We start from the raw sequence: 27,939 nt of genomic DNA, 5'->3' as shown, positions 1-27,939 counted from the left end.
CCATTTTGCCTCTATTCACTTAATCTTGCCTGTCCATTTATATTGTCTCTACCTTCTTTCCAGCCCTCCTTGCCCTTTGTGAAGCTCAGGTTTCCAAATCCTTGAACCCCCAGTGTTGGATGGTACCTTAGGACAAGTGGTCCCACCATGTGGGCTGTTTTTAATAAGCTCTGTGAGCAGAACATCTTTGAGGAGGGCTGACATGTCCCTGTTCCTTTTCACTCCCAGATGGGCTCCAGCAGGCTCTCCCAGGTACACTGGGAACAGTGGGTGGCCAGAAGGTGGAGGCTGGAGCATGCCCAAGCATCCACTTGCTGATACATCATTCATTCAGACAGAGGAGCTGTAAATGGTTGCAGCACAGTCATGACAGATGAATTCTTTGGAGACTGTAAGATACAAAAGCATCTCTCTCATGTGCAGCCCACTGTACTGAGGTGTGCAGGTCATGCTTGGGTTTGTTTTTGGGGGGGCTGTATGTCAATCTTTTGCTTCTCACTAAGAAAAATGTTGAAGTCTTTGGGTTTTTTTTTTTTTGGTAGATGGTGAAAAAGCCTATTTTTCAGACTACATATGACTGAACTTTAGTGTAACTTTTAAACAAAAAATCAACCTGAGGCAGGTATCTTGCAGAGGCAACTCCAGCCCAAACAGCAAAGGTTTAATAAAGTAAAAACTGAGTTTTTGCTGCCAGAAAGTACTGGCAACATCAACTATAGGTGACAGTGTTATCTCTGTATATAATATCACAAGTTTTCACATATTCTAGCAAACTGTTTACTTTTTCTCTCCCTTTTATATGAAATACTAGACCAGAACCACGATTCTGCACTTAATGTGGTTTTGCAGTCTTTAGCTTGGCACATGTATGTTGTTTTATCAATTATCGTTTAAATCCTTTCTAATTTTTTAAAATTATTTTTGCTATGTCCTTCCAATGCTTAACACTTTATGTTTGGGAGGCAATAGAAACATGACTCAAACAAATTGGTTAACATATTACTCTGGTATATACCTACTGAAGCGATACCAAATATTTTTAAAAAATCCCAAAAAACAACAAACTCTGCAAAACTCCAACCCCAAATTTCTAATTTCTTTCCAAGTTCTAGCAGTAACAGGTCAAGGAAATGTATTTCTTACTGGGATTAGTGACAGACTGGCAGTAGTTGAATTCACAGATACCTATGGCCAAGAGCCCTTTAGAAACACACCCAACTTCTGCTAACATCAGGGTCTTCAGACGCACTGTGATACATCTACTATGGTATCAGAGCACCGAGCTTTGGTGGCTGTGCTTCTAGCAGAGGAGATAACTAAAATGAAAAGGAGAAATTGTTGCAATATTCTGTAAGTGTTCTCTAACATAACACCAGTGGGAAACCAGAACTAGACCTCAAATGCTAACTCCTACGAGCAGCTGTAAGAGCAAAGCTGTTTGTGCTCCGAGAAGTTTGTCATGTAAATAATATTTTTTCTTTCTGTTTCAGCCTTAAACTGTGAACAGAATGAAATGAAACTTGGAAGGAAGTTGTGCAAACCACTAGGGTAATCCTAATTAATGTGAACATTTCTATAGTTGGTAAAAAAAAAAAACCAAAAAAAAAAAACCCTAAATACTATTAATAGGGATATAATAATTAGCACTTATGGACAAGATTTTTCCCTGTTTCTTCACTAGATGATGGCTTTCCTAGCTTAATTTTTCTCTTCCTACTTTACAGTTCTCCCTCAAATGTAAGTAGCAACACTTGCTTTAAAATCTGCAGGTTGTATCTTCCTGCTCTTCTTTTTTTAGTAATCCTTTATGGACATCACACTCCACCTTCGTGCCTATGTGTGTTTGTATCTTGAGGAAGAGCTGCTTCAGACAGTGAATTATACTAGTACCTTGTTTAATAACTAACCTAAACATTTGCCCTTGACATTCCCAGCACCTCAGTGCTAATTAAGCAAAATAAAGACCAAATAGAAACCGGGCAAAGTACTTATCCCTTCTCAAAGATTTAATTTGGGATCAGCAATGCCGCAGACGGCAGAGGGAAGAGGGAACGGCAGGTAGGTCCACACACGAATGGTGAAACGCTGAATTATTTTTTTAAACCCTCCACTAATAACTTATGATTTAAAGGTCACTCCAGAAGAAGAATTAAGGTCAGGCACCGCTAATCCTGCACCCGAGGCGGCCTTGCCTTTCGCCCGGTTCCTCGCCGTACGGATGCCGCGGCGGGCCGGGGGTGCGGCCCGGGACCCCCCTCACTGCCCGGCCACGCCCGCGGGGTTGCGGCACCACCGCGGGGCCGCCGGGGCAGAGCCGGCGCCTCTCCCTCTCCCGGCGCGGCCGAGGCCCCCAGCGGGGCCGGGGAGGCCGCTCGGGGGCAGCGGGAATCGCTGCGAGGCGAGGCGAGGCGAGGCGAGGCGAGGCGAGGCGAGGCGAGGTGAGGCGAGGCGAGGCGAGGCGAGGCGAGGCGAGGCGATGCGAAGGGATGCGATGCGAACGGCTCCGGGCGCCGCCTGCGGCCGCGGAAAGTTCCCCAAAGTCGGCCCCGGCGGGGCGGAGCGGGGCCGAGAGGGGCCGCGCCCCCGCCCCTTCCCCGCGGAGCGCGGGCCCGGCCTCCCCCGGCAGGGGCGGGCACGGGGAGGAGCGCGCCGGGCCGGGCCGGGCCGGGCCGGGCGGCGCCGGAGGGCCGGGGGAGCTGCTGCACCTGATACACCGGGGCGGGAGCGCGGCGGAGGAGGGCGGGAGGGAGCGGCGCTGCCGCCGCCTGCGAACGCCTCTCGCCGCCGTTAGACAGCGCTGGTCTCGCCGCTTCTCCCTCCACCCGCCCCTTCTGCGCGGAGCTGGGCTCTCGCTCCTGTTCCCCTCGGGGCCGGCGGCAGCGCGTCCTCCTCCTCGTCTCCCCTGGGCCCCATGGCTTCGGCCGGCAGCGGCATGGAGGAGGTGCGCGTCTCGGTGCTGACCCCGCTGAAGCTCGTGGGGCTGGTGTGCATCTTTCTGGCGCTGTGCCTGGACCTGGGAGCTGTGCTGAGCCCCGCCTGGGTGACGGCGGACCACCAGTACTACCTGTCCCTCTGGGAGTCCTGCCGCAAGCCCGGCAACTTGGACAGCTGGCTCTGCGAGTCGACGCTGCACAGCGGTGAGATTCGGCTGTCCCCGGCCCCGCTCCGCTTCCCTCCGCCGCCGGCCCTTGCTGCCTTTCACCCCTCCTCGTCCGCCTCCCGCTCCCTTGGCCGCTCCCCGGGCACTGAGAATTCCTTCCCCTCGCCGTGCCCTGGCTGACCCACCAGCATCCCCCGAGCCGCCTCTCCTTCACTTTCACTCTTGTCTCCTTCGGGACTGTATCCCAGCCCTTTCCCGGGGCCAGCCCCCACCCCGGACCGGAGCAGTGCCCGGGGCCGTGCCCCGCTGTCCCCGCTGGTTCCCCGCCTCGCCCCCTGCCGCTCCAGATCTCTGCCCGGCTCCCCGCGCCGGCCGCCGCTGCCGCCGGGAAGAGTCTCCGGCACCTTTGTCCACCCGTCCTCTGCACCCTTTCCCTACCCGAGCCTCTTCACCTGTCCCCATCCTCCTCCTCCTCCTCCCCGTCCTCCCTCCAGCCTCCCCGGCACCGACTCCGCATCTCGCCGGCGGTCGGGCTGGGGCGGAGGCGGCGGCGCTCCCAGCGAGCGGCGTGTGCGGGAGGGGCAGCTCCGAGCGCCCGTGCTCGGATCGTGCCCGGGGTGCGGGAGATGGGAGGCTTCAGTCAGCGGAAGGGGTGGCTGGCTCCGTATCTGCCGTGGTATTCGTACAAAAGATCCCGAGTTTGAACTAGTTTTGATTATTTTTTCCGTGTGGTGGCTTCCCTGTACAGTGAGAAACTGTTTGGGATCGAGTATCTTATAAATCCCCTCCGCCCTATCTGAGAAGTCTCTGGTCTTGGAAAGTTGGGGCTTCCTAAACCAAAACCGGTTGCTACTTTGTCCAGAGTGGGGACGCCTGGGCTCGGACTCTCTCCATCACGCCGGGTGTGCCTGTGTGTGTCTTTCTCTAGCACGTACTGATATTCCCGTCGTCTTTCACGCTCCTTTGCCTTCATGCCACACTACCCGTTGTGATTTCTTGATGCTCATTCGTTCTTCACCTTTTTAAGTCTTTGATCACAGATTGTTATTTTTTTAACGTCATTTCACTGTTGCTTGGAGTACTTCAAAAACGGGTTGTGAATGATAAAAACAAGCTGCCTGTTGAATATTTTTCAGTAAATTCTTTTGTAGTACGGTAATTGTTTTGGTTTTCATGGGTGGTTTTATTTACTTTATGCGTGATAGCAACTTCTGGAGCCCCAACAGAAACACTGACAAATGCAGCCAGCCTCCCCCCACATCGTTTTCATCCCCATTCCTTTCCACACACACTTGCATTGATAAATCATCTGTTTGGATTGCTGTGCTCTTTGGTTGGGTAAATCATGTAGGGACAAGATGTGTGTTTTGGGAGGTAAAGCAAAGGACTGACTATATTCTCGGTGTGTTTTGTTTTCCTCTATTCTCTGAAGTCTTTGTATAGGTTCTGGGAATTAACTGATCTCTTTTCGCGTTAGAATTACACAGGTTCCTTTGCTGCTCTGCTTATTTTTTTTCTGTTGTGTGCAGTAATGTTTGAGGGTTTAAATGTTGTTTGGGATTTTGTTTTAAATAACATAAAATGAGTTGTAAAGAAATACCGGTTTCAGTCAGTTACCAGGGTATCTACACAAAGTTTGGAGTGCTTTCTTTTCCTTCCCTGGTATAAATGGAAATTTATGTAGGAATGTCAGCTTCTATGTGTCTCCTTAGCAACGTGAATCCTTTGCCCCTTCTCCCTGTCTCCTGAAATAGTATCCCCTTGATTACAGAAAGACTTTTCAGATGGCTTGAATGAGAACCTGCTTCAAATCCCCCCCACCTCCACACACTTTACTGGGCTCCCCCCTTGATCCATCTCCCTGTCACGCATGCGTGTGTACACATACATACACACAAAAGTGGGACGGGAAGAGAAGCAGGACAGCTTATGGAGCAGCATAAAAGGACACTAATCTCTCTTGTTCCTCTCTTGGTCACCTGTCTGTCTCTGGGGAGGTGGAAGATGAATGGGTGAGGATGGATAGGAATGAGATGTAGTTTTTGTGGGATGCTGTGTGTTGAAAATCTGATCTGTCCTCTGGTGGTGCCTTCTACTATCATGTGCACAAATTCCTGCCTATCCAGTTTTATTCAAGTTCTTTGAATGTGCTTTACCCATTTTCCTCACATACTTTCCAGTCTACTGGAGCCAGGTTTCACAAGCTACTGTGGAAGAAGTGAGTGATTGTTTTACTTGAGGTGACTGGAATAAACCCTTCAGTTTCCTCATGTTCAGCACAGAGTACTGCATTCTGACCAGACCTGAAATATGAGAAATTGTACTGTTTTCCTCTTGCCTTCTGCTAGTGTGTTACAATGCCATTAAAGCCAATAGGAGGGCTTCCACTAAGTTCACCAAGTTGGATTGGGCTCATATTTGAGACCATTTTGTGTGCTGGTGTTAATATTTTAAGTGCACTTTCCTCCTACATTGTGAATCCAGCAAACGGTATTTTGGAGATAGTGGAGAGCTCCCACAGGGAAAGCTCTTTTAGCTTGATACCAGTGCAGGCAGCTTTGCAGCTAGCTGTGAAAAGCAGCAGTACACACAGGAAAAAAGGCATCTTCACCCATGGTTTTAAGAGATTTACTTCATCATCCCTTGAAGGAGAGCACCTCAAGTGGCATCATCAAGGGCAAGCTCATGCTAGAAGCTGTTAAAGCACATTCGAGGTTTAATTAAAAACTTTTGTTGTAATTAGATGTAGGACCCCTGACTGCTGTCAGAAGGTCAGCTTGGTAGTGGAGAGGAGAAGGAAATGCACAGAGCTTGATTGCATTGGTTGTTGTAGCAGCGAATAATCGCGTTTTTCCTTGAGCATTGCTAGTGCTTGGAGCATGTGTTCACATTCATTCTTTCACTGTTCCAATGGCTTTTTTGTAACTTGCAAGCTCACATACGACTTTTAAAGTTGTGTAAATACTTCACAATATTGATGGTTCAAGTATGTAAAATAGTGAGTCAAATTAATTTTTTGACATATGAAAATTATTCAATATCTCATCTTAATTTGCTTTTCTTTTTTTTCTGAGTCTTTAGGGTCTATGTAAATCACACATTAGCAGCAACTTCAGGAGAGAAAAACTAACAAAGTTGCCAGTGTGGAAAGCTTCATTATAAAATCTTGAAATTCAGAAATGCAGTTGTAAAGCTCTGAATTTTTGTCAACTGTCTGGGCATATAACTATTTTCTGTGATCAGAGCTTACCTTGGCTAATGCATGAGTTGTCTTTAGACCAACTGTATTTTAAACTCCTGTGTCTTTAAACAATTTTTTTTTATGCCTTATTTGAAATGCATTATATCTAGTTTGCAATGGTTTATTTATCAAGAGTTACATATGGATATTTATTCCTGTCACAGCATTAAAATTAAATGCATCCTGTGTAAACTGTCTGGTGTATCTATACCTGCACAGGTACTTGTCTTCATCCTGCAGATTAATAACAGTAAATTTGAATTTGTGCAATAAACTGCAGCCATTATAGCTCTTTAAATCAAAGATACACAAATGTGGTGTGGAAGAAATAAAGGGCTCCATAGAATCTGACCTGCAGGTAAACATTGTCTATTTTGACTTCAATACATTTATAAGCTGTTCATAGAAAACAATGGCTTATTTGCAGCCTTTCAGTTTATTGTGAAAACAGCATATATAAAAATATATTTGAGTGGTTTTGATTAACTGTATTCATTCTGGTGAATGCGGCGGTGGTATCTGGCTTTGTTACTTTACAACCTGTGGATTTCTTTATGCAACATTCAGTTTTCTTCAAGAATATTATGCTCTTTTAGAACTGTCCATGAATGTTTGAAAGACAAAACACTGTCAGGGAAATACATGCAACAGGGTCTCTGAATGTCAAATCAACTTTGTGGTGAGCAAACAATGAAGGTAAGCTTGGCTTATAGCATAGTGCAGTAAACAACTTGAGTCTAGTTCTATGCTTGTAATTTTGTTCTAATTTGTTCTTAAAATAAAAACAGCGTCACAGACTGTTCATTCTGTAGCACTTCAAGGGGCTTAACCTTAATTACACAGTAAATGCAGATATCTGAATTGGCATGCCAGAATAGTCTTGGATGGTATCTCCTTGTTCAGAATCTAAGGAGCTGTTCCAAGGGGAAATTGCTAGCTGAAAAGCAGCTTCCTCATTAGAAGATCTGGATCATTGCTCAGATTTGATGTTGACGTGTATTTGTAAAAAGCTCAGCAAGGCTGGTAGTTTGCTACAAAATAACAGAAGAGGAGCTAATGTAATTTTACTAACCTGAAAAAAGTGGCTCATACAGTGTAAGGAGGAATTAATAAAACATTCCATCTGGTTTTGAAAACTCGTCTGTCATTTTGTGTATTAACTCTAATAATCATCCCAGCACTTTTTCTGAAGGTGGATGTAAAATCAAAAGCCATACTACTTCAAACTCAGCATCTAAGACTGAGCAGGCTGATCTAACTTTGAAGTTGAGTCTGGCTTGAAGGTCGGCTCCACTTTCCATGGAGAGCTGAACTAGGTGTCTTCCAGAGGTCCTTCCCAACCTAAATTATTCTGTGAATCTATGATGACTGATACTCTGTTTATGCCTTATGTCTATCTGGCTTCTTCAAACTGCGTAGAATGCCTTGAATTGGCTTAACTACCCCTCACAGCAGCCCTGATAGAATATTTTAAGGTGTGCTCCTTCTCTTACAAATGGATCAGTTATTTTAGGCTCAGACTTCCCAAGGCCATGGGAGCAGCAGATCCTGTTCAGCAGTCTTGACCTTTCAGTATGGTGGATGCTACCATTGCAGCCACCCTTCTCCAGCCAGTAAGAGACATGGTTAGAGCACATTTGTGATGTTTGTGTGAGTTCATCTGATCAGGTCAAGAGTACAATACACATTATGGGTGATAATACTCTTAAAAAAAAAAAAAAAAAGAGAAAGAGGCTTGTAGCTATAGTGGGTTATTGCTACTGCTGTTGTCCATTGCAATTTTAAAATCATTAATGTATCCTGTTGCTTTAAGTTTTGTTTATTAAATATGAGGTTCCTGGTGTTAGGGATAATACAAGTAGTTTTAATATTTGATGAGATTTTTCTGTTTAGAATTGCACAGAGAGTGGTCTTGCCTCTGCCACTGGTTTGTGGCCCAAGATGACCACATAAGATTCAGGGTAACAGGAGGAGTGGTAAAGTCCATCCAGTGTATTGCATTATGTGTTCGACTTGTTCCACTTAAAGCCATTGTTTAGATGGGAAGTACTCCTCAAACTCTTTTAAATGCTAATTGTTTTTCTCAAGGAAAAATGGAATGAGTTTGGAAAATTGCAGAAGATTGCCAGTTTGCTGGAAGAACATTGACAACCGTGGGAAAATAGTTACATTCTGGTTCCAGTGCAAAGCATAGTACTTCAGATTGCTAAGGAGTAGTAGCTTATATAGAGGAGGTCAGAAATAGTGAGCTTTTTGTGAAAAGCTTGTATAACACATCTCCCACACTTCTCTCCTAATGGCAAAGTTCTAAGAGTTCCAGGTTTTTGTGAAGTTCTCTAAGTTGTGGGTGTATGCAGTTGTTTGAGGGGTTTTATTATTTGTATTGAATGAATGAATATCCAATAATTAAAATGACATAGTAGCAAGCTAATCTCAGAAGAGTGCTGTGTATCCAATAGAGGAAATGCCTGAGTACATGCTGTACTACTCTGTGAATGAATTATAGATTACATGATTTTCTGTAATGCTGTGCTTGTCCTGAAGTCCTCTGTTGGTGAAAGCGATGTGCAATGCATGTTGCTGTTAAATGGCAAAATAAAGATCTATGTAATGGCACCACTTAATTCTTTATTTGAAGTTGTGCTGTGTTTAAAGAACTTTGTGATTTTAGAAATAAAGGCGGGCCACAGAGCAGACGTACAACATACTCTACCCCAGCCCACATCTCTATGAAGTATATATATTTCATATAAATAAGGAATGCAAGCTTTATTCTTCAGGAGAGATGTGTGTCCGTGGGCAGACGAGCAAGAACCTGCTACATTGCAAGTTGCTCATGCATCTGCAACCCCCCCAGACCATTTTGTTGTCTTGCTGTCTCTTTTACACAGCAGTAGAGTTGCTTACCATACTTTTATATATATAACCCAAGTGTCCCCTGCACTCCCAGTGGCATCTTTGGGTGGAAGGTGAGGGGCACTGCTTTCCATGGAGAGGTGAGCAGTCTGTATAGTGGCTGCCTAGTTATTCCCCCAGACAATCAAGCACATCCTTTCCAGGCTGAGGAGGGTAGGTGGCAGAGCACCTACTGCCTGGAGCATGCTGCTAGTGGGCTGTTATCTTGTCTGGAATAGAGTCAACATCTTTCTCTCTCATCCAGTTTTCTTGCTCCTGGAAAAGAAGAAAGCCATAGGAAGAGCCCAAGTGAGAGGGTTGCAGCTCTGTAGGTGGCTGCTAAGGCCTTTTTCCTTCAAAGGTGAGAGAGCCCCGAGTCTGGGCTGCCATGCAGTAATGGTCAGCATCCTTATGCAGCAAGGGAAAGGTGCATAAACAGCAACAGTGTTGGAAGGCGCCAGTTAGGGTAGAGGCTGTCTGAAGCAAGACTCAGATTTGGATTCCCTTGCACAAATTTATTCAAGGACCTCATAAATCTTTTTGCAGCTTGGGTCTAGCAGACAGAAGAGGAGAGCAGTTGCAACCTACCCTAGCAGTCAAGAAATCCCACTGGGAAAAGGGAGCAGAGGTTTGAGGTTAGAGTCTGGAGCCAGAGCTGGGAAGCAAAGACCTTGCAGCTTCTGAGAAGCTCTCTAGCCCCTGGTGTATGGCAGCTAAGGAGGCATCTGCCTTTCCTCCTTCAGTGGTTGGCTGCCATCGTTATCCATTGGCATTCTGCACCTCTGTAAGACACAGGGTCTGCGCCAGAAAGCTGTTTTTTTGGACGTCTCTCTGCTTGTTCTCTTTTTCTTTGACTGATTCTAAGTGAACTCTCCACTCAGCATCAGGAACACTAAATCATCCTACAAGCCTCTTGTACAGTAAATGCAAAATGACTGACGCCTTATGTGGAGCCTCTGAATTATCCTTAGGAGGCACTTAGGGATTTTGGCACCCAGCATAAAATGCTTAAATTTCTCTTTGGGTGTTGTCACTGTCCTGGTAAATTAGAGCTATGGGAAAGTCTTCCTGTTAATCCCACGGGTGTTGTGCAGTACTTGGGTTATTGAGGTCTTTGTCCTGCTGCTGTGTGTGGATGAAGACAGATTTCTTAGGGAACATGTCAGGTCCACAAACAACTTCTTTTTAACGTATCTGTGACTTCACATAGCTGTTTCATGTGTTTCAATTTATGGCTTTTAGAAGGAAGCCTCGGTGTAAAGTGAGTTCTCTCTTAAGGAAATTATACTTTCGGCCAGAGCTGGCTGGTTCCTGTAGCTCTGGTAATGCTTTTTAAGTGTCTGAGTGACTTGAGTAGCCGCATGCACAAGTAATTTTCATACTTCAGAAAAATCTTATTCTCAATCCATAAAATAAAAAGGAAATATAAAAGCCAGAGTATGTGCAGCAGCCAGCACTAGTAAACATACTATACTAATCAACGAGCAGAAAATGCATATTTATTGTCATTTTTGTACAAGGCTCCACTGTGAAAAGGTGTGGCTAGAGCAATTTTTGGAGGTTTGGTATGGATCTTGCCAGACAGCACTTCTGTCTGCAGTGTGCAGAAGTGTCCATTGAGGGATCCCAAGGACTGTACTTGCAGGCTGGCTGTACAGGAGCAGAGTGTGGACCCAGTAACTTACAGGCATGGGGCTTCCCAGCTTTAGCCAATATCCCCATCAGCCAGGACAGAATTCGTCTGAGCAGCTCTTTGAAGGCCATCATTTTGGCTCAGGTTGAGGCTCCAAAGATGACCTCTGTGGAGTAATTTGGTGTGAGAACTTAATGGCCCCTGCTGTACCTCAGCTTTTCCTCAGAATTCAGTGGACCTTTGGCTTCCACAGATGCCTCTGCTCATGATCCTGCTGAAGAAAGAAGAAATCATACTGACCATGCAACCAAAGCACTTTTAGGAAATAGAGTTTGCCTTATGTTTTTATATATACATTATACTTTAACTTTTGTTGGCTATTTGATATCTAAGTTTGAATATGAAGCAATTAGGAATATCTCTAGCTATCCTATTTATTTAAGATGATTGTTATGATACTTAATGGGTTTTATTTAATTTCTTATGTGTGGGTGCCTCAAGTTCCTCTGCTTCACACGTTCTTTCAAAATCATTATTCTTGATTTTAAATACTGTATTGCAATTTGTTAGAGTGTTTATTGTCTGAGGGCAGGTACTCAATAAGTGGAAGCTTTGCAATGAATCAGAAAGACTTAGCCAAGTGTTGTGTTTTTGTTTCTTACCAAGATTTTGTTTCATACTAGAAGGTCAGTCATAATGGCAATCTTCATTATGTAACAGCTGCATGCATTTTGGTACTTCAGCCTTTATGAGGAGAGGACTTGGTGGAGAGCCATTGTATGGAAGAAGGGAAAATTTGATTGTTTCTTAAGAAATTAATTCAGTTCACATGCACTGTCTGAAAGAGCCCTATACACAAATGCTTCACATATTCCACGGTATGTTTCTATGTCCACCACTTCTTCTTTTACATGGTAGAATACCTTGTCAAAAAAAAAAAAAACCTAATTTTGAGGTACCTGGCTGAAAACATGACATCTACTCCAGCCTTTTGCATTGATCTTTCTTGTGTTCAAAAAAGGACCTAGTTATTAAAATACACATTTCAGAACTTTGATGTGTTTTATTCTTCTTTTATGGCTTTCCCTGATTTTACCCTAGTAGTGAAGTATTATTTCATCCAAGAAATTGGGCAAATGGAGCTGCTCTTAATTAAAAATTACTATACAGCTTAAAGCCTTGGGTCATTTCTTTCAGGGAAAGAAGGGAGGAGGGTTAGAAATGTCAATATACAGTTGACACTGTGCGTCTGGATCACTAAGAAGCAGGCAGAATTTCCAAATAGCATGGAGACCAAACTGTCCTCCAGAAAGGTGCTGACTGTTGTATGAGGAAGTAAGTGAAAAGAAGCAGCAGCATCATGATTTGGGGGCTTTTTTTTTTTTTTTTTAAACTAAAGATGCTAATTTTAATAAATTCTTCACCAAGTATGTATTGGAAATATGTGTTAAGTGCCTGGGTTCATATTTATATATATTTCCAAATACTGAAACCCACATCCACAAACTAATGGGCAGATTGTTATGGTTAAAAATATGCAAACACTATAATCGCTGTCAGAACTGCAGTATATATTTCTCATGGTTATAGACATTGGGATGCTTCTTGGGGATTTTCAGACCTAAAAATAGGATACATTAAGTGAGGCTTTTCTTAAGAAATCTCTCGAGTTACTTAACAATTGTCAAAAATGTCTTAATTCTAGTTTGGATGGGATAGGTATTAGTGTAATTCTTAATGTATTGCAAAAAGGGTGGAACACTGAAAAAATCTAATGTTATCTAAACCAACAAAGCAGTCTTATTTGGGCATGACATGAGGTCACAGTGCTTTTTAAAGTCTAAAAGTTTATTAACATTTGTGTGAGTTTAACTAGCTTTTTTACTAGTTCCTAATATTTTTCTTAGGTAATGGATGTGTAGTTTAAAAAACTGTAGTGGTGTACAGTGAAAAAGACTGATGTGCACTCTTAAAGTGTAACCAAATTGTGTTTTGAATGCAGAAAAGTAACAGTTATCGTCTATAAGGTCCCATTATACTTGTGGTTTTGCATATTTCTATCTCTGTGAGAACAAGCGGTCTCAGTGAACTGCTGAGGCTCCTGAACTTACAGTTCTTATTAGTAACTTATTTGCAAGATTGGTGCATGCCTAGAAGAGGTACAAGCATATTCTGGATACTCTAAAGTAGGTTTATGATGTTTATGTTCTGTGTACCAGTAGCACTATGTAACAGAACAATCTGCTGATCCCATTTTGGTGCTGTGTGTTGTATATCACTCTTGGGTAGTCTGAGGAAAACTACAGATCTTTGTTACAGAAAAACTGTGTTCACTGTATGTGTTTATATTGTAGCTATCTGTTTTACAGGCTGTTTGAACTTCAGAGGTAGGGGTTCTGTTTTCTTTGGATCTTTCTTTTATTTTTCGTAAAGTCCAGTGGCATGGAAAAAAAAAATTCTGTTAAGTTGAAGACCCATGCAGAAGATTTTGCTTTCTTAATCCAACATAAGCTTTATTTTGTCACCAGAGCAAATGGCTTTCAGAATTGAAAGTTAAGATTTTTCCAAGATGACAAGGAGATTTAAACATGTAGTTACTATGGTAGCCAGTATAGGAAAGTTTAGTCCTGTATTCTTTGTGCAGTTACATCTGACCTTCATGATGTTCTTCAACCAAAGTCCCACTTGAGCTGCAGCTCAAGGCAAGGGCTTGTAGCATTGTATGCTGCTGTGAAAGGGGCTAAAATAAACAGGCAATTCCAGACATTGTGGCCCAGAGCATAACATTCAGTACCTGGTCCCCAGCTGGTAGTGAGGAACAGTAAGAGCCTTGGTTTTGTCCTGCTGTCAGCATCACTGAGTAGGTTGTCTTACTCAAGAAATTAATTTTGTTTATCTAAGTCAGTTCTTTTTTAGTTGGGAGTGTGGGTGTCTCCCAACACTCATTTGTCCTTTTACCTCCCACATCAGTACTATAGTAAGGTAGTTTGTTTATTTTTTAACCTTTCTAAAATCTGTATATGTATATTTGTCCTGGAAGTTAAACTATATTCTAACCCCACACTTATATCATCTTTGCCTAATTTATTATCAGTTGTTTGGTTGTTTTCCAGTGTGGTTTTAGAAAGCAATGGGATACTCAACTTATTTTTCTTTTAGCTGCTACTCCAGTGTTGTATGCCTTCCTTTGCATTAGACTTTGGCATCTGATCAATGCGAAGACAACATTTAATATTTTATTATTTGTAGTGACTTTCAAGAAATTTTAGTTTCTGAGTTTTCCCATCTGACCCTTTGATTTATTTCATCAATTTTGTGTGGCTTTTAACTTTGGTGTGATATGGATTTATGTGGCTGGTCTTTGTACCTGTGCAATTTTCTAGCGCAAGGATTCCTTTCATATTGTTCCAAAGTGGTCCATTCTGTTTATTTATTTCTGTATTTTATATCTGTAATGCACTGTGATATTGGAAGAATCCTTTCTAAATCATCAGTACACTAACCACTTGGTGTTTCTGAAGGCTCATGTTAAAATTAAAAACCACTCTCCAAAACATCTCCATCCAATACTGAAATCATATTTCTGTCCCAATAATGATAGCATAACAGCGGGACACACAGCAAACTGACATTTGCTTGCATGCTGATGATAGAATGAAAGATTGTTCCCAGCCTTGGGGTTTAGTCCAGTAAGAAAACAAGGAGTAAAATAGCTTGGAAGGTTGAGTACTTAGTAATTAAACGATTACTAAAGAACATGCCTGGATTTCTGAAAAGAATGAAAATAAGTGAGTGTATTTGCGCAAACACACCTTTAAAATCACTTTCTTTTCAAGCAGTGCTTTTATAGCTTTTCTATTCACTTTCTTTTAATCTCCTTCATCCTTTTTCATATAATATGTGAAGGCTTTTTGGTGATAATAGCTGCCAGCATTCCATTCCCAAACTCCACAGCTGCACTGTCTGTATCTTCAGCAGATTAGATTCCTCTTGAAACTGGATCCATTGTTTATTTAAAACAGTCCTTTTTACTCATTTCCAAAAGAGGATGTTCATTTTGTTGTTGTTGTTGTTTTTGTAACCCTAAGATATTTATTTTGGAAATTTATTTTGGAAATACCCTTACTTTCTTTGAACTGTGTAATGCATTTGGACATTGTATTCTGAGTATCACATGACTGCTAGTATTTTCAAAGTACTGAGATGCAAAGGATCCATAGGTCCTTTTCCCATGAGCTGAATTTATATCATCTTCCTTGAACTAGTAGTGATAAGCAGTAAATAGTGATCTGATTCTTTTTCTTGATGCCTGCTACTGGAGAGAGAAAAGGTCTTAGATATTCTTTTGGGAAAAGAGACAGCCCAAAGCCTGTGCCTTTCCAAAATCCCACAGAAGCTCTTATGTTAGATCTTGGATGTTGTATACACACATCATGGCCATCAGTTTACAAATGGATTTTGATTTATGTGACTTAAGACTGCAAAATGTTGTTTATAACTGCATCCATTATATATGAGAATAACTAGAAAATACGCTGGGCCAAGTGCAGAGGTTGCTTTTGGGGGAGGAAAAACTGACACTTGAGGATAACTGACATTTTAAAATGGGCTTGAGATTTGACTGGGTCTGCAGCTAATGATTGTTACTGCCTTTAGAAAGTCTTGATTCCCATCTATCTTTCAGTGCTGAATATATATATATATATATTTATACATTTTGATTCCTTTGAGCATCTGCTCAGTTTTGTTACCATACTGTGTGGCCTTGGTACTTCCCAAGGGACAGGGTGTGTATGATGAGGCTGCATGCATTTCCCTTGCTGTGTCATCGTAATCAGTTCAAGCAGAGGTTTGACTTTCACTCTTTTGTGAGAAAGTTACAGGAGACTGAGGGTCAGCTAACACACCACCAGCTAATCCTGAGCCAGCCTCAATTTCTCATTCTAAATTGGATAAAAACCAAGGGACCAAATTACTCAGTTTTACTTCAGACAAAATCCCAACGAGGCCAACTAAGGCTTGAGTAAGCGTGGGAGGTTGTGGCACTTTGCTTCTGAGTTACATCTGTTTTATAAAGGTGATTCACTAATTAGGGGAAAAGAAATTCAAGGCACAGCTGTTTATTTACCTGAGCCTTGATGCAGCTTCTGTGTTCCTCATATTGTGCTGTTTCTGTCAGGCCTGTGGGCTTGTTTTACTGAAATTGTATTATTATTTTTTTCCCCCTCTTTGTTTTTTTTTCCCCCTAGACTGGCAGATAGCTACTCTGGCTCTGCTGCTGGGTGGTGCTGCCATTATTCTCATAGCTTTCCTGGTTGGGCTGATCTCCATCTGCGTGGGATCTCGGAGGCGGTTCTACAGACCAGTTGCAGTCATGCTCTTTGCTGCAGGTAAGCACGGGCATCATTAAAAAGATTTCAGGAGAGCAGCTGAACTTTTGTGGAGGGAGATATGTTGTAAGGTATTTGAACCTTGATAGTGTGCCCCAGCCAAACCCTCTTTAGCTATTCTTATCAGAGCCCTCAGAGTGGGACCAGGCTGGAATTACCCTCACTGGCTTCACGTGGCCTTTCCACCTTCAGCTGCAGCACATCAGCCCCAAGAGGGTTTTTAAGCTCCAGTCTGAAGGCTTGAGGGGAGAGGTGGGACAGGTTTATATTGGCTTTTTTTTCTTTGCTGTTTTGTTTGGATTTCCTGAACTAACTTGGCTGCTGATCACTGGATGGGTTTTGTTGCTGTCATCATCTTCATGCTGCTTGCCTGGATCAGGAGCCCCACCTGTTAGAGCCCTCAGGAATTCATCTAGGACTGAAACATAAACTGGGCTAAATTGGAAAAGAATTGAGAAAGAAGCAGCTGAAAAACTAAATGCCAAGACAGCAAGGAATAGATAAAAAAGGACTGTGCTGTGCTGGATTAAAACCAATCATATTATCAGAAAAGTGTGTGTGGAGCTCATGGACAGAATAGAGAAACCAATTAAGCAATGTGAGATCTCATGCACAGCAGTTACAAAATGTATATGTACTGTATCATGTAAAGGTTGTAAGATGTATAAGTAGAGTAGCATGTATAAGTAGTGTATTATGCATAAGTAAGTAAAATGCATAAGTAATGTATTGGGTAAAAGCCGTAAAAGGTATAAGTTAAGTAAGATGTATAAGTAGTGTGATATGTGGAAGTTATAAGTTATAGAATGTATAAGTAAGTGAACTGTATAAGCTATGTATAAGTAAGCAAAGTGTATAAGTAGGGTATGATGTCAAAGTTGTGAGATGTGTGAGTGGAGTGTATTTTAAACAATAAGAAGCTTCTGTGTAATCATATTGATTCGTTGATCAGAGGGCATGAGTTCCTGCAGAGATATGCCTTGTTCTGCATGCTAGTTCAGAGGTGTTTGGTTACTTCTGTGTTAACGCTGGTGAGATTTCTCAAGATATAAGTTCTCCACAGCATTAATAATTTTTGTAGTTGCACTATTATTAGTTCATAAACAATTATTTATTTGCATTATATTTATTATTTTGTGAAGTACATGCAGCAGGGAAAGCTACAGAGGATAAATCTCAAAATATCATTTTTAATCTGTGACTTTGTGCTGCTAGATGTCCCCATTTTTTTTCTTCATGCAAAGCCATCTTTATTTTAATGTTCTCTTTTTTGCAATTTTAAAACAGGGAAATTAATACCCAGAGGTGAGCCCTGGAAGCTCTACATGTGAAAATAAACAGGATTATCTTGCAAGGTGTTTATATATGCCCCTGTGCCATAAGGAATTAATTTCCTTGTCATCTCAGTTATTAATTTAACAAGCTGTCACTGTAGTCCCTGTTTGGTTTTAAAAACATAAAAATGGAACAGTTTCTATAAACTATCACAAAATCTTAAGGGAGAGCTACGAATCTGAATTGTCTGTAAGACTGGTCCAGTGAGGTACAATTACAAAATCAAATCATCTCCTTTTATATATTCTGGTGCTTTGGGGCTTCATCAGCATGGATGTTTCAGATTCTCCTGAAACTCACCAAGCATGGTTTGCCTTCATCCTGTCACTCACATCTGCATTGGAGCCAGCAGCTTAAGCCCCTTCTGATAGCCCATAATGAAGAGAATAGCAGAACCTTCAGGATGTATTAAAAAAAGCCACTTAGGAGGATATGAGAGGATGAGAGCACAGAATTGGAGGGAGTTTGGGATGAAGCACAACTCCGGGAAGGCTCCTGCTGCCCTCTGCTGATAACGTTGCCTTGATGGAACTGAGCCCTTCAAGATGCTCTTTTATGTGCTCAAGACATATTCCTAGATCACATTCATTTGCTTTTAGGAAATTAAAGCAACCTACGATCAGAGTCCCTGAATGGAAATCATCTGGTTTTGTTCTATGTGTGGCATTGCTTGCTTGGTTAAATGAATAAAGGTACTGGTGACATTGTTTTAAAATTTAGAGTTAATTCTGAGATTATAAGGCATGCTGGGCAGTTAACTTTAAAGGAAAGGGGGTTATTGAATTTTTGTAGTAGTTTCTTACTTGGCTTTTGGCTTCATTTCTCATAATGTTGTGTGGTAACTTGGTAATTATTCAGCTGTACACGCCTCTCTTGCCATGTTGCTCATTTAGTAGTTAAGTTTGTACTAAAAAAAGAAACAGCTTTCCCCAAGAAAATATTTCCTCAAATCCTGCTGTTTGTCTTCATGTTCTCTCCTCTGCATAAAATTGCTTCCAGTCTTTACTAAAAGGGTTGATGGTGAGGGGGGTTAATGCTTACTTGAATTTAAGAGGAAATTAAATAGGTCCTTTAGTTTATGATGGTGTTCACATCTTCCCTTTGCCTCTGTGTGTGCATGTGCATTTTGAACAGCCCTAACCTGAAGCATATGAGAAGAAAGATGATGAGGCCAAGACAACCTGCCCCATTCTTCTTCATTATTTAGCAAATCTGAGAATCCTTTTAGGATTTGACACTTATATTGTTAAAAGACATTTCCTACAGATTTTATCTTTGATGTCAGCAATATGTAGAGATGAATATGGATGGCACATCTTGAAAGAATTATGGAAAAGAATCCCCCACTGAAGAGGGGAAAGTTAAGATTGTAGCAGTTTGTGCTTTATGCAGCTTTCCATGGAATCAAGCCTTCATCTGTGGATTTCACAAATCTTTCAGGATAAACCCCACCCTGACCTGTGAGTGTGTTGACAAGACCAAATATTCTGTGTAACTCTGGTTAGGAGTCTATCAGCTGCTTCTGGAAAAAGGGCACAGTATGCATTGCCCAGAGACATTTAATGATGTGTGGGTGTTGGGTAGAGAAGTTCTCTGTGTGGAAGAAAGGACAAAATGGAAAAGTTATTTCCAGATGCTTTATAGAGTCCAAACAGTTGGCTCCAGGCTATTTTTTTTCCTTCAAGTTTTGATTTATTTTTATTTTTTTTTCTCAGCTTCAGGTTTCAGTTAGCAACTCTGTAGGTGAGGGAGAAGATTGACTGACTAGGACTGGAAGAGATGAGAAAGAAGGGGACCAAAAAAACCAAAATTCAACCTAGATACTAAGAATAAGCCAGCAAGTAATGAAAATATGTGAATGTGTTTTTATAGAGCTGACAGTAAGTATTTTAATGTTGGAGGAAGAGAACACCTCAGGTAGTGGAAAAATGTGGAGCAACGGGCAGGCAGTTGGAAGAACTCTGGCGTGGAGCCACCTTGGCTCATGTGGCTCTTTGGTCTAGTGCAGGTCACCAGCTCATGTACCTGCCAGGGTGTCTTAGAGATCATGAACCAAACATGCATGAAAACTTCACCCTCAAAGTGCAAGCTCACAAACTTTTCAGTAGGAGTTTCATTGATACACTTACCAGATAACTGAGTGCTAACCAAGTCTTAATTTAGGGGCAGAAAGAGAAAGTGTGCTTGCTGAAAGTCCATAAAAGAAAAATAAGAAAAATTAAAGATGCTTGCCTTTTAGTGCTGTAACAAACGTAACAATGTTTGGAAGAGTAACCTGTTGACGTCAGCAAGCTTTTAACACATTTCACAAGATGCTTTTACATGCAAGCTAGGGAAAACAGTGGCACAGTCCAGCTGGATTGTGTCCTTAGTTCTGTGCTATTACCTATTTTCATAATGATGTGGAAGACGGAATGAAAATTTGCTTGTCAAATTTTACAGTGAAGCTAGAAAAAATTGCAGATACATTGAAAGCCAAAATTTGATTTTGTGAAGTTGATGGAATGGTCTGAAAAAGCAGGACTGACTTCAGTAGGGTGCAGTGCAGGCTGCTACAGGGCAGCAAAAAGAGTCATAATATCAAAGAAATACTGTTGGGGAAAATACTCTGTAGGTCATGTACTCCAATCTCCTCGTTGAGGCAGGATGGTCACTAACAGTGACAGCTTTGTCTGGACCAGTTTTGAAGAAATTTAAGCATGAAGATGTCACAGCCTTTCCGAGCATGTTCTCCTGGGCCCATACTACCTTCCTTATGATATTTTTTTTCTTTGTTGATGTCCATCCTGAATCTCTGAGATTAGTGTCCACTCTCATTACTGCCAGCTTGCATGGCACTACAAAGAAGAGGGATTTTTTTTTTTTTTTCTGTCATTGTTGCAGCTACATTTTCAGGTAATCTTTGAAACACCCAGCACTTACTAATGAAGTGCTTTACTCATGTGAAATGAGTGGGAGGTAGAGAACAGAAGTACAGAACTCACTAGCCAGCACCAGCATTTTAATAATTACTTGATCAGTTAGAAAGCCACATCATAAATGGGGTTTTTTCTTCACATCAAAACTTGTAGTCAAACATTTGAAGAAAGAAAAAGATGACTGAAATTATATTTCCCTCGTTTTAAAGCATTTGTTACAATTTCTGCATGTTTAATATGATGAGTACATATAATTGCTTATATTTCATGTGAATAGAATAAAACTAGTATTCCCGTTCCCATATTGCAAGCATCATAGTGGTACTCATAAAAGTGGGTCTACATTTGAAGTGAACAATCAAGTTTGAGATGAGTAGTCTTTTCTGAGCAGCATTTCAGTAGCAGACTTTTTAAGATTTCCTTTGCAGCCTGTTTTTTCTACAGGAAAAGACTTGTGCTTCTGAAGAAAGATAGTAGACACTTCCCTTAAGCAGGTCAGCATAGCATGGAGTCCCATTAAATGCATTAGAAGCAGAGCAGTAGTTGCAGGCATTGCTTTCAACATCTTTTGGGGTCATACTGGTCATTTCTCATAACTCTGCTGACTGCTGCTTCTGGCTTACACAGCTCCCTTCCTGCTCGACAGGGAAAAACAATGACAGAAGGCAAAATTAGTGCAAAGTGATGATAGTGCTGTGTAGGGTGGCTGCTCCCACCAGCCACTTGCTGCCAGCACTTCCTTTGAGTTCTACAGTAGTGTATCTGGACCAATAGTAGGAAAAGCTGGAACCCTCACTATGGAAATGTCAAAAAAACCCTCTTGTGCGTGTTGCTGCTTTAGCAACATGTTCCTCTTCCAAGAGAATCACTTTTTTTTTTGGTTGTGTTTTGACAAGTCCAATCTGTAGACTGAAACTTAGCATACTTCATATGTTACACTGGTGAAGGTGGAGACTTTTTTGGTTTGCACTTGACACAGACACACGTGGAGCAGTTTCTGCATTGACTCAGCAGAGATGCTGCATCTCCAGTGCAGGAAGCCACTAAAGAAAAACTCATATATTTCCGTACATTTTCAGAAATCCTTTCTGACCTTGAATAGTCTTAACGATGTGTCTGAAAGCTGAGCATATGTTGAGGTGCTTTTGGGAGTAAAGATGCTCTCATTATATAGAACTGGAATGCATAATCTTTTCATAAGAGTGGGTGCTTTTCCCAGTGTACCCTGCCAGAGTTTCTCCAGTGTTGTGCAGTATTTTGTGAGCTGAGAGACAAAAAATTATATTCAAATGGAATAACGTCAAGTAACACTTCAATAACTGTAGAATTAAAAAAAGTCCCGTGGATTTTGATATCCCCATCAGAAAATGCACTGTGCAAACATTATTCAGATTGTCAGTCTTAAGTAAGAGTCCAAAGACTACTCTGTAGGCTAAGGTGGGATGAACAGAAATTTCCAGTGAGTGTTTTAGAGAGTTTTGTCACTGAGGTTCTGATGAACGTGGGGCATGATCTCCCCGTACCAGTCCTGTCCTCAGGACAGGTGAGCACTTGTCTCCAGGGCTAATGAAAGGGGCCAGTTGGGCACAACTGAAGGGGGTGTGTGAGAGTGAAATGGCCAATGTGTGTCTGTGGATCTCAGAGACAGTGCTATAGGAAGTAATGATTTTGAAGCTCTTTAATGTCTTGGATTTGATCTATTTTATTACCTTCTTTCGTTACAAAGTATTTCTGACCCACCCCCTAAATTCATAATAGTTTGCCGGTTTGAAGTTTAGTGACTGATCAAATTTTATGGATTCCTTGGTATTCTGTGTGAGAATGCCATTAATTCTGATTACAGAACACAGTAATGCATATGAAATAGGTGATTCACTGAGTCTCTACTGTCAGAGACTGAAAATAGTTCATGCCTCAAACACTGATATAAAGTTTTGCTCATTATAAAGAAGCTACAACCGAAGAAGCCTCCCTGAAGAGTGGGACTTTGAACTGAAAGTCCAACTGCTGATTAGATAAAGGAAACCTATTGTTCAGTCATCTCAGGCTGAGGGAAAGGTGTGCATCCACAAAAGGCCAAAGCCACCAGCTGCAACTATCCCCAGCTGAGTTTGGGGTGAGGGAAGAGCGTGGCTCACAGAAGCCAGGTTTACACAGACTGCCCCCAACCGAGGGGGGAGGAGGAGGTTTTGGGTGCATGGTGCAACCCCTGGTGAGAGGCAATAAACACCCATCCTCTGATTACACAAACTGGCCCCGCTGTGGAACCCCCAACCCCACAGAGCACATCCACGGGACATTTACATGAGAGGCTTGGCCCCACAGGGCTGCACGTGGTGCAACAGACCCAGAGTCTGCTGTGAGAGACTGCCCCAGACATGCCCACCCAGCCTGAGCATGTACACCCATGGGACTCTGTGCCTTCTGGGGGACCTTCACCACCAAGAGACCAGCTGGAGAAGATGATCGAGGCACCAGTGGGACCCATGGAGCAGTGATATTCTTTTTATTCTGTCCCTGTCACTCTTCATCCCCCCACCTATTTTCTATTCCTTTCTTTTTTCTTTTCTCTTTCTCTCATGTTTACTATATAATAAAACCCCTATTATTGTCACTGGCATATGGTCTCGTTTGCACCTTAATTCGGGCAGAGGAATTTCCAAAGGACCTTAATAAAACTGGATCATAACATGTACTGATCACAAGTATATATCACCTATGACAATGAATTATTTCTAGGCTAAGTAAATTATTTGATTCTCAGCTACATTTCTTAATATGTATTCTCGCTCCTCGTTTTGACTTTTTTATAATGGCAATAGAACAAGATTTGCTGTTATGGAAGGAGTAATGACTGCAAACTAAAAGAGAAAGGAGAGACAGAAAAGAATTTGGAAAATACTACTTTCACTGTTAATTTTGTGGACATTTGAAGGATCATCATTATATCACAGCAATAACATTTGTCCATCAACAAGGGAGTATGGAAGAGCTGCTCTGTTCTCTGTGAATGAAAGGAAGGTGATTTCAAAAGAGCAGCACTTACAAGCTAAAAGTCACCAAGAGCATTTTAAATGTGAATTTCAGTTATTTGATGTTTTCTTTGTTTTAGGGAAGCAAATTGAGACTTCTTCTGACATTTGTGCTTTTTTTGTCTTTCAGTTGTTCTCCAGGTCTGCAGCTTAGTCCTTTACCCAATCAAGTTCATCGAAACGGTCAGCTTGAAAATATACCATGAATTCAACTGGGGCTATGGCCTGGCGTGGGGTGCAACTATATTTTCATTTGGGGGTGCCATTCTTTATTGCCTGAACCCTAAGAACTATGAAGACTATTACTAGAATCATTTAACGAAAAGGAAAATAAAAAAAAGGATTACCCCATCTTTTCTAGCTCACAGTTTTTTTAGAACACTTGTGGAGCACCAAACAGTCTGCTCTGTTGATAAAATAGCCTTTGCCTTTTGGGTGTGAACACTGTAACCAGCTTTTACGACCATTTAGAAGAACTGCAAACACTAGGATTGCTGATCTTACATAGGCAGATGCTGCAAGCTGCTGATACATAAACTTCATTTTTCCTGACAACAAGCAAAAGGATCTACGTGAGAGTGATCATTGTGAGAAAACTGGTTGGAATGAGAATGCAATGCCAGCATCTGCTATTGCCTTCAGGGGAGCAGCTGGTATGGGCTCCATTTAGAAGTTTCCCTGTATCATAGAGGATTCAGATGTCTGATAAGCAGGCAATGGCATCTTGTACACTAGGCTGTGTTGGCCCCTTGTTACTTGCTCAGAAATGCTCTTAAGGAATTAGTTGCAAGTGACTGTGTTTAGGGCAATGAATGTAACTGGTTAATGACTTGTCTAATATCTGCACTCAACAGTCTGCTGGGAGAATAATAAAAAAAAAGAAAAACCCAAACAAGCCACCAACCCACACAGGATTTCATGAATTGGTAATTGACATCACCGTGCCAGCTGTAGCAGATTGTTGAAGGAAGTCCAAACCCAGAGACATGTGCTTCTGACTGTGTAGTTGGAAGTTGTCTCAGCTCTCAGTGTTTTGCTGGAGGGGTGAAGATAATGGGGAGTAGAAAAAGACCTGATCTGTCCCTGAGACGCCTAAAATGTGTGAATGAATTGTAGTTGTCCTGAGTACCCATTTAACTTCCAAACATCGTCATGGAAAGAATGCATATGGAACAAGTTCAGTTATATTTTTGAAAGGTATTTGTTAGTATAAATGAATATATATAATGCAAATATATATATGCAGAGGGAGAGAAATGCTGCATCTTAAACTTGTAATTTGAGCTGTGATGCAGTGGTTAAAATACTAACTTTGTACACATTCTTGAAGGTCTTGGATTGGTACCCCCAATTTTGGTTAGTGTTACAAAATAAACACACAATGGTTTGTCTTCTGTATATGCCCTTGTACAGACTCTGTGTTATGGGAAATGCTTAAAAGTTCACATCAATTTAAGGTCAAACTGGACAAAAATAACTTCTTGCTATTCCATGTGTAATATAATACTTTCTAAAAATTCTTCTCTAGGCTGTTGCAAATTAAAAAACTGCCATTTTTTAAAAGTCTAGTTAGGTTGTGAGTGTCCCTGATCATCAATAATACCGCTGAGACCCCATCATGTTAAAACACTAGCACTTCAGGAGGTAAGCTCTTGTTTTTAAAAGATGAGTTTCTAATGGACTGTCTAATGATGATGTACTTCTGAGTACTCCTTGCTTAGTGTGTTTCCCACTTAAAACATCCAGAGACTGTACCCATGAAATGAAACCCAAGATAAAATAGGGAGAACTCTCACATGAATTAAATCCGCATCACTTTTATTTTTGTTTACAATTTGCTTATTTGGATATTTTCAATTAATTATAAGCATATTTTTATACAATTGTAATCTTTAGAAATAACTATTTTTTTTAATGGAAAAAATTGAAATATATTCTATGTGGACCTCTGCACAAGCAGATATGCTGGGGTTGCACATCCACCTTTACACAAATGGTTTTGCTGCTTCCACGTAAAAGATTCCTGAATTACTCGGTGTTAAGATGGATCTCTTGTGTTACTGCTGGGCCACCATCTGCAGGGTGCTGAGGGTCTGCAATGAGCAGGGGACCACAGGGCTGCCTTTAGGAGGTCATTGTGCAAGTCTTGCTGGCTTGTGGAGATGGTTTCTAAAACTCTGGGATGCTCTGGAGTTCAGTCTTTATTACCGTGGCAGAATCTTCCATATCGGCAGTCTTTGCAGAAGCAGTGGTGATTAATTAGATTAGACGGAGCAAAATGCAGCTTGACATGGAAGGGATTGCATGGCAATGCCTGGAGAGCAAAAAGGATGGGAGGAGAACTTGTATCCAGTTATTTCACAGGCACCAAGAGAGCGTTTGTAACTCTGCTTTATTTCCTGAGACTGACTTAAGGCGGATATTCAGTATGTAGTTAACTCAGTATCTTTCTGAACAGCTGTGTAGTTCTTTTATTTAGCAGCATGGAGAACATTGTAGTTTGGCATGGGAATTAGGTTCATGCAGAGAAGCCCACTGTGAGAAGATGTCTGTACCTTTCTAAGAGGATGGTGTTTTGGGGCTGGCATTGCGTGGCACTTTGTGCTGAGAAGAAGGTACAATGCCGAATTATCAAATTATTTTTCTTTATGTGGAGTTTGAGCAAAAGCAACTGTCAGGCCTAAGGCAAATGAAAATGAATGGTGTGTGCTCTGCAAGTCACTGGCTGCTAATGTAAAAGGTGTTCAGGCAAAACAATGTACAAACGTGAATGCCTAAAGACAAGGTTCTTGATTCACATCTGAGTCAGAGATCTGATTTTCAGTCTCAACATCTGCTTTTCCTCTTGAAGGTAATGCAGTCTATTAGGACCCACCTCTCAGACTCCTCAGGACCTTTGTGTTTGGGCAGATAGTATGTGGATTTAGGTACCTACCTTTAGCTTAGGTTGCTACTGCAGTGTCTTTTTTTTTTTTCCCCTTTACCATTGCAAATTTTGGCAAGCATTCTGTTTCTCAGAACTGAACTAAAGGTAAATGCAATTTTGTGCTGATTTTTTTTTTAGCCACAAAAAAGATGCAAGTCTCTGTCGAGTGTACGCACGACAAATTAATAATTTGGTATGTTGTGCTTGTGTCATGTCATGACTGTTTCAGTTTGACTTTCTCTCACTGGCAGAATGATTCTCTCCCACAACAAATCTTTTTTTTTTTTCCTTCCAAATATGTATGAATAAATATATATATAGCAAACTTGCAAGCAGGGCTAGTTATTTGTATTTTTTAAGCTTAAAGTATACCGTCCGGTGCTGACAAGTACCCAGCACCTCTTCTGGATTTCTTGCACAACTTCGTTTAGCTTTTGTAAATTTTAAAAACAAATATAGAGAGACCTATGTGTTTGAAATATAAATGATATATATGGATTAGCATGTAACTGTATATTATTAAACATGCAATGAACTGACTGGTAAGTGAAGTCTAATCTTATGGCTAGCAATGTAATTTATTCAGACTGTATTTTTGTACAGCGCAGTGCACACTAACCTATTGCCTCTGTGTCCTCTATAATGCCTAAAACTGTGCCTAGAAATTTCATTTATGTCTTTCAAGGAAAAAAAAAAGAAAAGATGACTAAATGCTTCATGTTGTTGATAGTATTGGTTTTTCTGATGTTGTTCTTTATTTATTTTTGAGAAGTGTATGGTATGTTTATTAAATGAGTCCATCAAAATATGGTTCATTTTAAATGGTCATTGTTAGCAGGGAAAGATGGATTTTTTTTTAATCTAAACTTTTAAGTTTGCAGTTTTAATACCATTTCTGCATTTCACAATTTTTGTAGCTTACATAAAGTTTTATGTGAAAAAGTAACTGAAATAAAAAAAAATTGTTACACTAAGAAAATGTGCCTGTTTTGCTCTGAGTAGAAGATGTATGCAGCTCAGGTGGCATGGTTTCCTGAGAAGGAACAGGCTCCTTAGGCTAATGAATATTCCTGGTATTCAGTTATTCCATGCTAAAGGAGTCTTACCAAAATATACAGGGGGAGAGAGGGAGAGATGGAGGGGTGTCATTGGCAAGTTCCGTATCTCACCTGGCCATAAAGCAGTAGCACAGGGTGAGTTTCTGGGTGTCACAGAGCCCACACTGCCTTTATAAAGATGCAAGTATTGTAACATCAGAAAACCAAATGCTTTAAATGTAAATAACAAGACCATGTGTTGAAATGGGAATCTGTACTGAGCACCTTGTTCCAGTGGGGGAATTTATTCATTATATACGGGTTTCATTTTCACATTTCCAATAACTAATGCTTTTGTCCATTTTGATTCTGAAAGCTGGGTTACTTTTCATTGTGAAAAAAAATAGATGCTAATTTTGAACCTTAAACCTG

General features: G+C 41.3%; 1 protein-coding gene across 1 annotated transcript; it reads left to right on the top strand.

Annotated features, from left to right (window-relative positions):
* The first annotated feature begins 2,644 nt into the window (after nt 1-2,644).
* Nucleotides 2,645-27,444, top strand: TMEM47 (transmembrane protein 47). Its single transcript, XM_039552027.1, has 3 exons — nt 2,645-3,137; nt 16,119-16,259; nt 23,675-27,444. Exons 1-3 carry the CDS (start codon nt 2,912-2,914, stop codon nt 23,851-23,853), a joined length of 546 nt encoding a protein of 181 aa, XP_039407961.1. The 5' UTR covers nt 2,645-2,911; the 3' UTR covers nt 23,854-27,444.
* Nucleotides 27,445-27,939: the final 495 nt, after the last annotated feature.

The sequence above is a fragment of the Corvus cornix genome, chromosome 1 (genome assembly GCF_000738735.6).
Source record: "Corvus cornix cornix isolate S_Up_H32 chromosome 1, ASM73873v5, whole genome shotgun sequence".
Taxonomy (NCBI): domain Eukaryota; kingdom Metazoa; phylum Chordata; class Aves; order Passeriformes; family Corvidae; genus Corvus; species Corvus cornix.
The sequence above is the reverse complement of the archived record's forward strand: the minus strand, read 5'-3'. Positions and strand labels throughout refer to the sequence as shown.

Coding starts and splice junctions, on each gene's coding strand:
- TMEM47 (XM_039552027.1), top strand. CDS start 2,912: ATGGCTTCGGCCGGCAGCGGCATGGAGGAGGTGCGCGTCTCGGTGCTG. Junction 3,138..16,118: donor CGAGTCGACGCTGCACAGCG/GTGAGATTCGGC, acceptor TTTTCCCCCTAG/ACTGGCAGATAGCTACTCTG. Junction 16,260..23,674: donor AGTCATGCTCTTTGCTGCAG/GTAAGCACGGGC, acceptor TTTGTCTTTCAG/TTGTTCTCCAGGTCTGCAGC.